Source organism: Rhyacophila brunnea, unplaced genomic scaffold, assembly GCF_057557595.1.
Source record: "Rhyacophila brunnea isolate RB1 unplaced genomic scaffold, BYU_Rbru_1.0 scaffold_2, whole genome shotgun sequence".
In the NCBI taxonomy this organism is placed as follows: Eukaryota; Metazoa; Arthropoda; class Insecta; order Trichoptera; family Rhyacophilidae; genus Rhyacophila; species Rhyacophila brunnea.
The window spans coordinates 29252902-29265265 of record NW_028232859.1 but is presented as its reverse complement, the minus strand read 5'-3'; the positions used below and the strand labels follow the sequence as shown (position 1 = coordinate 29265265).

The 12364-nt window shown below is 30.7% G+C and overlaps 1 protein-coding gene across 4 annotated transcripts in view; it reads left to right on the top strand.

The window, feature by feature from the left end:
• LOC147072170 (sphingomyelin phosphodiesterase) overlaps positions 1 to 12235 on the top strand; it is a 59373-nt gene extending 47138 nt beyond the window's left edge. For 2 of the 4 annotated variants that reach the window (XM_085947389.1, XM_085947388.1), the window contains exons 7-13: positions 300 to 472; positions 571 to 765; positions 1003 to 1256; positions 1688 to 1797; positions 1907 to 2091; positions 2817 to 3002; positions 10022 to 12235. In XM_085947389.1, coding sequence (XP_085803515.1) covers positions 300 to 472; positions 571 to 765; positions 1003 to 1256; positions 1688 to 1797; positions 1907 to 2091; positions 2817 to 3002; positions 10022 to 10091 — 1173 coding nt within the window. In that variant the 3' untranslated portion in view covers positions 10092 to 12235. Of the gene's footprint in view, positions 1 to 299; positions 473 to 570; positions 766 to 1002; positions 1257 to 1687; positions 1798 to 1906; positions 2092 to 2816; positions 3003 to 9335; positions 9649 to 10021 lie in introns of those variants that run through there. The other 2 variants (XR_015070669.1, XM_085947390.1) reach the window with 2 other exon arrangements.
• Positions 12236 to 12364: the final 129 nt, after the last annotated feature.

Genomic DNA, 12364 nt, shown 5'->3' with positions numbered 1-12364 from the left:
AAAACAAAACAAAATTTAATATAAAGTGAATTTATAATGTAACGATCCGGTGTAACGACACCGGAATTAAACTACTGTATCACGAAATAATCAGTAGAATTTGAAATTTTAGATTGAACATAAAAAAAATATTCTTACATGGTTGTCCATACATCAATCATTATATAATGAATGAGCTTTTTAGAATTAATTTAGTTTTTTTAAATTATCTAATTATTATTTTTTTAAATTTATAATCAAGTTTCTATTGTGATATGCATTAGAGTTTTTTTATATAAACTAAATTCTTTAATTTTAAGGATATTGACTATATTCTGTGGACTGGTGATTTACCACCTCATGACGTTTGGAATCAAACCAAAGAAGAAAACCTGAAGATACTCCAGGATACTGTTAAGCAGATGTCAGACATGTTCCCTGGAGTTCCTATTTTTCCCGCACTTGGAAATCATGAATCTGCACCAGTGAACAGGTTGGTGGACCATCTGATTGAGTTAACATTGACTACATGATTTTCAATTTTCTCACAGAGACGAGAATATGAGATATTAATATCTCTCTTTCTTACAGTTTCCCCCCACCATATGTATCATCGGAAGAGTCGAGCATATCTTGGTTATATGATGAGCTGGATCGCCATTGGCGACAATGGTTACCAGCAGGTGTCTCCAACACTGTTCGCAGAGGAGCTTTCTACTCTGTTTTGGTGCGACCAGGGTTCAGGCTCATATCACTAAATATGAATTACTGCAACAACAAAAATTGGTAACTTTAGTATAAGATACACTTTCACTAGACTAAAATGTGCATATCAAAATCATATTTTCTAATTTCTAAAAAAATCGACAAAAAAAATTACCTCATTTAAATAACATGCTAATTATATCTAATGTCCACCTTATGGGCAACGCACCAGTTGCGTTGGACGCAGCGAATGGGTTAAGGAAACTTAAAAAAATATTGTTTTATATATTTATCTAATGAATCATTTTTCTGATTTAGGTGGTTACTTTTAAATAGTACTGACCCCGCCACAGAATTGCAGTGGCTAATCTATGAACTGCAATCGGCTGAGTTCAATGCCGAGAAAGTTCATCTTATCGGGCACATACCACCCGGACATTCAGACTGTCTCAAAGTTTGGAGCCGAAACTATTATGCCATTGTAAATAGATATGAGTCTACTATTACTGCTCAGTTCTTCGGGCACACTCATTACGATGAATTTGAAGTGTTTTATGACCCAAAAGATTTAGGTAAGAATTTTTTTATACCAAATGTGTAATTCTGATAATATCTTCTATCAATGTTTGCTATTCTTTTACTGACAAGGGTAACTAATAATTTGATTATTTGAACATTCATAATAATCATAATATAACTAATTTTCTGTTATTGTCAAGGTAAACCCTGAAACTAGGTGAAATGTGTGTACTATTAATATTAATATTTAGAATTTAGATGAACAATCATGTAAAATCGCAAACAATATTATCACAAATAGGACGTCAAAGATCAAGAGTCTATAGCCATACATACAGAACATTATTTTTTCAATGTCTGCTGATTCAACAATACCAATGATGTCGCGGAATCGCCATCAAGTGCTGTAATACATTAAGTCATATGAATCCCACTAGCTATAGTTCAAAACCCTTTGATATTCATGATGTGATTATATTTCCAGGGAGAGCTACGAGCATCGCATATGTCGGGCCATCAGTCACTCCGTATTATGATTTAAATCCAGGCTATCGAATATATTATGTCGACGGAGATCATGATCAGTCAACAAGGGTAATTTTATATTCAATATCAATTTTTTTTTAAATCTGGTAGACCATTCATCTAAATATGTACTTGTGGTAAACTTCATTGTAATATACCTGTGTTTATCATTTTTCAGTTGGTCGTTGATCATGAAACATGGATAATGAACTTAAAAGAAGCAAATCTCTACGATTATCCAATTTGGTACAAGCTTTATTCCGCTCGTGCTGCATATCAGATGCCATCTCTTAGACCAAATGATTGGGACACATTTATTAATGACATTACATTGAAAGAAGATCTATTTAATTTATATTATAAGTGAGTATTTTCGATAGGTATATTATGTTTAATACTGCACATCTGTACTAATTTATTTTTTATAATGCATTCACACCCACGATGGCTTAGTTCATAGAGCAGCTATCTTAAGATAAATACAAAATCATTTGTCACGGGTTCCAACCGTGGCTGGTCAAAAATGCATGTTTTTTAACAAAATGTCATATAAAAAAGGTCTTTTAATACAACCTCCATTCTATGAGGTGCCATATTATGCTCTGCTTAGGATTGAACATGGTAATTTTCTTTTCCTTTTTTATCATTATACTTATTTGGTACTATAACCACACCACCGTGGAGACTTGCTTAATCCAATTGCTATGCATTCGTGTAACATTATTATTTCATGGTGGTTTTGGAAGTCTGTTGTTTCACCCCCTAGGGTTCTGATCATTGACATTTGACAGGCTTACCCATTATAACTCTACTTAGGTGGAGGTTATATTACGCGATAAAATGGTAATAACTTACATTTTAGTTCACTAGAAATAAAAATGGCAGTTTCCATTTTTGAAAATGTTGGCAAGTCTATAATAATGTATTATAAAGATATAGTAGTAATATTTTTAATGACTTGCCAACATTTTACGAAAATGGAAAATTTTTTGTTCCTTAACCACTCATTTATTAAGTTAAAAATTATTCAATAGGTGAGGAATTTAGTGTATTAACGGGGAAGATAACAAATATATTAATCATTTCAGGCATTATTGGAAGAACAGTTCATTACGCCCCCCTTGCGATGTGGAGTGTCGTAAGAGAATACTGTGCGATGCACGATCCGGAAGATCTCACGATAGAAGAGCTTTATGCGGAACGTTAGAAGCTCGGATAGAATCCACGGAAAGACAATCTTGGGGAGCTTGGCTCTATAATGGATTAGCAGTTTCGTATGTGCCCTCTAATTTCGTTTCTGGTTTTTCCTGGAATAATCAAATTAATTGATCACTCAACTTTAATATGGCTGAAATAGTTGATTAACAACTTTACATATCACCCCCCACCCTTATATTTTAATAATATTGAAGGCGCCTTAATTATTATCAGTTAAAACTTTTAGGTCTTGTATGTACCTATGTCTTTGAAAAGGTGTATCGATAACAGCCATGTTGAAGTAGTGAATGATCCAAAGGACAAAGGTGATTGGCACAACGCTTAATAATACTGAAGCTGCACATGTTGGGTCTTTTCTGTGTTGGCTGAATGATTAATTTATTCTTTCTTCTTTAATATTCTTAAGAGATTTATGTTACAAAAATGCTTACAAATTTCAAAACTACGATTGATTTATTTGGTGGTGGCAGAAAAGGTTTTCTTTTATCTATACTCTAAAAAGCAGTTTTTTATATAGGTATCAGTAAATGTTATAATTGTTTATACTATAACAGAGAAAATCTACACTGTTTCAATATATTATTGTCATTGTGTGATTTAAGTAAAGAACTTTTGGCAGTTTTGTCAAATAAAATATTTTTAATAGACCGTTATTGTTTTAACTATATGCAACATAGAATAAATCAAAACAATTTCAATAACCTACTAGTTTTTTGAATACATAGTTTCATGTTACGACAATAATACCAATTGTTGATTATATAACGTCAATGTATGTTTCTCCGTAAGAGAATGTTTTTACGGATTATTTAAAAGAGTAAAGAAATAATGATGTGTCTGTTTCATGCAAAAAGTATAACCCCCGTTTCAGACAGGAGGCCTTTGTATTTGAATAAAGGGGCCTTTGTATTATGTTTATGAATGCCCCAGAGCTAATGAGTCAACGCATAATTTCGCATATAAATTAGAACATAAAACTGGCTGCGGTAATATAAACAAATGTATCGGTGGCTTGAGAATGTAGCGGCCGACGGAAAAGTGTACCGGACACGCGTTGACTCATTAGCTTTGGGGCGTTCATAAACATAATATAAAGGCCTCCTTCTTATATACGAGTGCGACACCGGTGCCCCGTCTGAAACGGGGGTATGTGTTAAGCGAAACACCACACACGACTGAAATAATATGTTCATATTCATATTATTATGTTGTTAGTTATATATGTAAATATGAAAATGTTCACAATTTATTCAATTAAATTAATATTAAGTACACAAAATTAATCATGTAAAATGTTGTTTTCATGCTTATTGTTAAATAAGCACAAAAACTTTATTATTATAAACTATTCCTGAAAGTTTTTCTTTTTTCTGAATCTGTGAAATTAAAGCATGTTGAAACAATATTTTTTTCCATTCTATATGGCATTTTACAAACTTCTACTTACATTTAGTATTTTTTAGTATTACATATATTATAATATGACATATTATGTACATTGTACCTACTTTGTGAAATGAAAGAGATTTTAATTAACTTTTAAATTGATATATTCATCTATATATCTAGAATTAACAATTTTTTTTTGATGTCTCGAGTACCTTCATCAGACGGAAATGATTTTCCCATTGATTACATCGAAATGCTCAGATTTATTTTAGTTTATATTTATATCATCAAAAATACTCAATCTTCAGTCAGCGGAATCATTGTAATTTACTGACCTAAAACTGAAAGAAAGACATATTAGTTATTTCTTTGTTAGTATGAATGTAATAAAATTTGTAGAAAAAAAAACTTTTACATAGATATTATAAATATAATGAGACAATCACCGTACGCCTGCGGAATATAATATCTACATAATATCGCACCCTCGCAACGAAACTGCCACAAGTCCAAATTTACGTGTTTTGAGTTAATTACTATCTTTTATTGTCTATCGTTCATAGTATATGTACCGAAAATTTCATATCTCTAAGTCATCAAATTCAAGTCAAAACTTCATTCAATATCTAAACATATTTCAAAAACACAGTACAAAAATGCGAAAGGTAAAAACTTCAAAGCTGATTTTCTCTGACGTTTTTTGGATTGCGGTAGTTTAGTTGCGATGGTGCGATATATCCTTCATCATAATGAAGGATATATTTGACAAAAATGACAGCTTATTAACTGTCATTCTTGAAATGAAATATAATATGGAGTTTCTACAAATCTAAAATAGTAACTGGATTCTTTCATTGTTTTTAAACAAAAAAAACAATTAAATATTATTTTTGTATTCAACCTTGAATAAACACAAGAGTTAAGAATATTACATTCTTCTTATTGAAAAAATATAATTTTTAAATCCCCAGAAAACATACATATTATATAACAAAAAATCCTGGAAAAAAGTTAGGCCAAGTAAGAGTCGAACCTCACATATTTTTACTGTCCTGCTCTATCCCGTGAGCTGAGGTATTTCGAAATTATAAAAATAATATATTAATTAATTATTGTATAAAGACATCATAAATAAGTTTGACTTAAACCGTGTTAGTAATATAATTAATTACCTCGATTTAATTTGAAAACCGGTTGCTCCAACTTGGTGAAGTTTGTAATACCTGAGAATGCGTATTTATAAGATTTAATTTGGATGAATCATAGGTAGGCCAGTTGCTCAAGGGATAGACAGTCACCCGTATACTGAAAAGATGTGAGGTTCAATTCCTACTTGACCTAATTATGTATCAAGGATTTTTATGTTTCATATTATACATGGTATTTCAAAATACAGTACTCTCTCACTAATCTGCCACCTCAAAAGACAAGTGTCCAATTAGTGAAAGCGGCGGATTATAGTACATACACATACAAAATATGGTAAAAATTAAAACAGGTGGTACGTAAAAATATTTTTTTTTTGTTACGAAATTTGGACTAGCAAATTACGGTTTTATTTATAATCAAAATCAAGTATTTACTAAATTATACATATTTATAAACTAAGTTTATTAACTAAATATTTAACAGTAAATTACTTGACACAACCAGTTGTTCAGTGAGGCAGATATTCTTGAATAGCTTAGGATTCCTGGCTTTCCCTATGACCAAAAGCTTCAGTTTGTGTGTTCCGGTTGCATTGGAGCACGGAATAATTGTGATGCGGTCCTTGGGCACTTTCCTCTCTGGTACTTTACTTTCTTTGCGATGAACGTACGTTTTACGAAGAAGAAGTTTCCAAAATAAACCCGTCTCATCTGCGTTGTATACTTGTACGCGGCGGACTACTGAATTTGACAATCGAATACCGGCATATTATAGAGTTTGATTTTGTGATTTCAACTAGTAAAAAGAACGGCGGATTATAGTAGTTGTCGGATAATCGAGCGGCGGATTACTGAGTGTGTACTGTAACGTATTTTCAAAAAAAGTTTGTATTTTTAATAAATTTAATATAAGTGGTTAGGTACCTAAGTAGTTTGCTTTCTGGTTTAAGTACAAGAATATTTCATGGATAATAATTAACTAGTGTAAGTTAAATTATAACAAATTTAAGAAATCTTTAATCAATTCTTCCACTTTGTGCCTCAATAAGACATAAGAAAGGTCCTCAAATATTTGAGAAATATTAACATCTAATAATTAAATTAAATGTTTCATGTATAAATTATGTCTCAATTTCTACATAGAAGATAATAAAATCACGAAATCTCCGTATAAAATGTAAATAATTACTTTTATTGATGATACTGACTTCCGTTAATAGTATTGTTATAATAGTAATAATTGGAGAAATGAAACTTATTAATAATATTATTCTTCTATATACAGAAGTTTGATTATTATTATTGTAAATTATATTTGTAAAATCAACTAACATATTATGTAATATTATTATAGATAGTTGTTTACATATTATTCGTGTCTCTTTTAGAATTCCAGAAGCAAAAAAATCCCTCATTGCCCTTGTCAGTCAATAATACCTATGTCCTAGGTTCTCGTTATCCGAGTGTAATTGGTACGGAAAAAATACCTCTTAAAGCGAATCCGCTTAAAACGGGGACCAAAATTACTTAATAAATGGATTTAATTGAGACAAATTTAGAAATAGAGTAGGAGTGTAGGATTGAAAGTGACAGTTGACGCCTGTGCGCTATTGCACTTTTGTTTTTCACATGTTTTTATAGTTTTCTTGCATTTTTCTGCAAATTCATAACTGCAGGTACTCGGATAATGAGGACCATCCGTATGTACATACATATTTTAAATAGAAAGTATTGAGTGGTGTTTTCACTTATGCAATGATCGCATAGCAGGTAGGTACATGCGCTCAGTGCGATCATTGCACAAGTAAAAACGGTCTTATTTGAATGTACACAATTAATTTCACGACAATTATAATGTACTTACTATGACATTTTTATTGGAAGTTTTGTTTTTTAGCTTAGCAAACAAGTAAATTCATATTGTGCATTCAAACTTCTTGTGCCATTATAAATGATAGTTAGGAATCTATCATTTGAATTATATTTTGTTTTAGGGCTCAGGTTAAAAATATTTTCCATACAGGTACATAAGATTATGTTCCTTTTTGTGAATAAAGTATTTTACGGTATTTTGGAGTTATCCTTTGATTTAAGCACCTGTTATGTTCCCTATTTTCACAAGTAATATTGCAATAACTATCATTTCCATATATTTTTGTTTTATATTATATTGTTGTCTCGGTGGTGGATATACCTATTCCCTATTTGCAATTTTATTCAAAGCTTTGGGAATTTGAAAATTTAAAATCTTATTTAGGACATATATTTCTTTAGAAATTTTAATAAAAACATGTTCCTATCAAAATATCACTTAGTTCTTCATCACTATTAATTTTTGTAGGTATTTGAAGAGTTGTTTAGTCAAATAAAACTTTTTAAAATTTATATAGAATAGCTCTATTCACCACCGAGGCGACGATATTCACTCTAATTCAAAAAAGTCAACATACAGATATTTCAGGTAATCCTTCAATCAAATGGCAATAATCGCAAGTAGAATACAAATTATATTGAACAGTTGTACTTTTATAGGCTTCTGAACAGAACTTATGACCCTATTTCGTGGTCCATGATTGAAAAATTTATTATTGAGTCATTGTTCAGTATTAAACTTTATAAATTCTAAATAAACTGAAGCAGATGTCTGCTCTAACGTTTTACAAAATTTCAAAATACAACAGTGCCTTTTACCACCTACTGTTATGAGTATCTCGAAGACATCTATCTTCAAGTTGAATATGAACAGAAACTACTATGTACTTCAAAATATGATAACATATTGTATAAAATAAAAAATTGGTGGCAAAAACATTTTGAATTCTGTAAATTCCACCTAAAGTACAGTATTCCTTGATTTACGACTGAGTTTCCTTCCTACACTTTTGTACAAGTAGAGTATCATAGAAAATATTAAAATTATCCAATTGAAAAAAAAATCTGGGATTAATCACTCTCTCTATGCACATACACATGCACATGCACGTTGAGTTAAAAATATTGGTTGCAAGTGCGAAATGCTGTACATCAAGAAGTTGAGGAATACCTGTCTGTACATAGGGATAGGGACATCACATCTAAAGGAAATGGTATCGGCATCATATCTGAAGAATAGTATAAAGTATCGATAGGTACTTGTAAGTATAAATCGGTGTCAGATGATACTAGTCCGCAAGTGATTTTTTTTCTAAAAAAATCACAAAATACCGGTATTGTTTGATTGAAGTATTGGTCAAAAAGTATCGATACTTTTTGACGGATCTTCCTCTACCTCTACCTACAATTTTGTTATATTATGTTACACCCACGGTGACCGCGCGGCTTAAGCGTTGGACTATTACGCCGTGGGTCCCAGGTTCGTATCCTGGGTCTGGCAAGTACACATATTGTTTTTCAATTTGTGTCTGTCAGGGTATGGACCTAATAGGTTGAGCAAGTGGCTGACATCCATTTCTCGTAAAAAACAAAATGTGTTAACACAAACCTCTACTCTGTGGAGGCCCATATGATCCTATTAGGATCGGACATGGTCGAAAGAAAGAAGAAGAATGGAAATAATATTGACCTAGAGACCAACCATGGAATGAAACCGCATGTCATTTTGTATCGTGTACTATAATACTAAACTTATGATTTCTGTTCATGGAAATATATATTCACCGAGTATATGAACATGTATGTATACGGTATATACAGACGGTCAGACGCTTGAACAGAAATCATAAGATGAATATGGCATATGGTACAAAACCTCATACGGTTACAGTCTATGGATGACCACCTAATCTGATGCAATTAAAAACACAATATGTGCAAAAAAGCCTGTAACTACTTAATCTTGTATTATATTTTCAGTTTGGGATTAATTCCATAGCCAAACCTTCCATGATGGTGGCAATAAATCCAGACTGCAATACAAGCATGTGTAAATAATTAAATGGTACCCTAATACCCCAATAATTATGTAGTTTTAGAATTCTAACTATTTGTACAGACTAAATGAATATTTAACATTTTGTATCATGATTAATTTAGTGTATCCTTGGTTAAAATAAATTATTTGCCGTATTCAACAATAAAATTTTCTTTGTCATCAGAGTTGTAAAAAAGCAATTACTTACTAAGGAAATAAAAATTGGAATGATTAATGCTCCCCCTTTAAAATGTCAATTAACTCATATTATATTACAACTGAATGTGCACACTTTTTACATTTTCACTACTGAATTACTATGGTGTGGTCGATCAAACTCCAACCCGTCGGTAGGATTCACGCATCGGACATGTCAGGTCTACGACATAGATACATTATTAGATTTATCATGATGCAAGAGACTTGAAAATAATTAAAAGTTGTTACTTACATGAATATATTGTAATGTAGTCGGTGATAGCAGGACTTCGTATGATTAATTTGGTGGATGAAATGAAATCACCGGTACTCGAACGGTGAGTGATATATTTATTTTTCACAATATATGTTTACAATTACTAAAACGAAAACTTTCATTCGATTAATTTATGTGAATTTTATGTTTCAGAATGTCAATGCTAATGTCAATACCCCATGTGGCATATCAGATTCCAAAATTTGTGATGGGTTTGGGATGAACTTGCCAGAATTCAGAGGATTAAAATCCTTTTAATTTAACACCTCGTAGATATTATGCATTAGACTGAAATGAAGTTTCACTGTTTTAGACCGTACATTAAAAGGGTTACCGAAAATTTATGGAACACAAATGTTTCTTACATTGAGTGTTAATGCTTTATATAATTTATAAATGGGTCGTTGAGTTATGTAATTGGCTAATTCACATTGAGTTGTTGATTTTATTACAGTAAGATTGACAAATACTTGTTTTCAATATATATTATTTATTATCTAATTCATATTTATGACATATTCCCCCAAAATCATAACTTTATTCTCTTTAAAAAAATATTCAAATATTGTATACGCTCAATGTGGTTTAGCTCAAATGACGGACTCCACATTTTCCAGTGATCTTGAGTATTAAATATTTATTCAGTTCTATATTATTTTTGTAATTTTATGTTATTTTGAAATTATGTAGTCTGTTTTTCAATAGTCAATTTACATAATATATGATTATTTTTTGAAGATTCATATTCTGGGTATCTTGTGATGTCAAACAATTCAAAAAATACTACCACAATATTACTACTGTGTAATAAAAATGGTGTCATGACATAAACGCCATTTTGAAATGAACAATACTATGCATAATCTAGGTATATTGGTTACCCATGTCCTATGGTGACTAAGAAGAGAGTGCCCAACTATTGCAAATTAAGATTGAAAACAAATTTCTTCACTACCCATTTATATATTCTAAGTTGGAATAGAACAATGTAATTTATTTTTAACTTATTTTACTCTTAATATTTAATTTTATTACTTGTAAACTTTTCGCATAATTATAGAATAATTATTATTGCTAAAATTTCATCTAAGTGACCTAGTCTATATAATCACCACAGAAGAATGATCGAACAAAACATTTAACTACTATATTGCTAGAGAAACAGTGTTGCCAAAGTTCGTGCCAGCCATATTAGGCATTTTGACAAATCATTTTCCGATGGTGTAGGCTGTAGTGAAACATTACACCTCTAAACCTATCGAAGACGATTTTCATAAAATCCAATTATACTCGAGGCACATTGAAAATAACTAAACATAATAAATGTGTAGCTCAATATTTTCAAGACATATCCTCAATATCCCATTAATCTAAGCATATCAATATGTAATATTCTGATTTTATAAGATGCCATGGAAATCTGTTTAACATTTTATGGTGTGATTTTACTTATGCGATGATCACAACCGAATTTAATGATGTGTACATTCTAATGGCGGTGATTTTACTTGTGTGACTGAATCAAACTGAATGCCTTCGACAAATTTGATGCATGTGCCTACCTGCAATGCGATAATCGGATTTTGGGTAGAATTGTATATAATATACTGTCACCTTTCAATTACACCTTTAATTAATATGATGATTTCTTTCATCCCACATTCACTAATTATGTACTCAATATAATATGAAAACAATGTTTTTGATATTACCTAGTATAAAAAAAAATATTTCACCAGTTTATTTTGATACTAATATTTTTTGATAATTTTTTATAGCATTCTATACCCATCTATAATTTTATTCTATAATACCTTCATTCTATAAAATTATGTAAGAAATCAATGCGCCGAAAACAGAAATTGATTCATGCAAATTGTAGATCCAATGATAAATAACCTAAAAATTATTTTTATAGCTAGCTGCACTTTATATTTTGTTGATTTATGATTGTTTGATATTTTAAAATATCATAAAATGAATGATCCCAGTCGTCTCCACTGTAATCCTTATGAAATAATCAGTGGGTAGGGTACACAGAACGTTTAATTATTTTCATACGATCCCCATGTTTAAGAATATACAAACATAATATGTATTATTTATCAAACTAGCTGTAAATCCTATGTTACGATTATATTGTATTTATCACAATCGCTGTATGTATTCATGTACTAATTAATAACCAATATGATGTGCCTAATATAAACACAAGTGCATTAACAGATTTTACTGGAGAGACTTGATCTCTGCATTTTATTTATTTCCAGTGATTGTTGTTCTATTTGATTATGTTATGTGTTGATATTTTATATTATTTTATTTTGGAGTTGTGAATAAAAATAAAAGAGATTTTTTTATTTGAAACTATTTATTTTTCATAGGTAAAAAAATATTTAACTAAGGCATTGTAAATCAAATATATTTATATACCATCTACATCGAAACAGTATGTTACAAATGCACATCGTGGAGTTGCTGCTATAAGTCCATAAT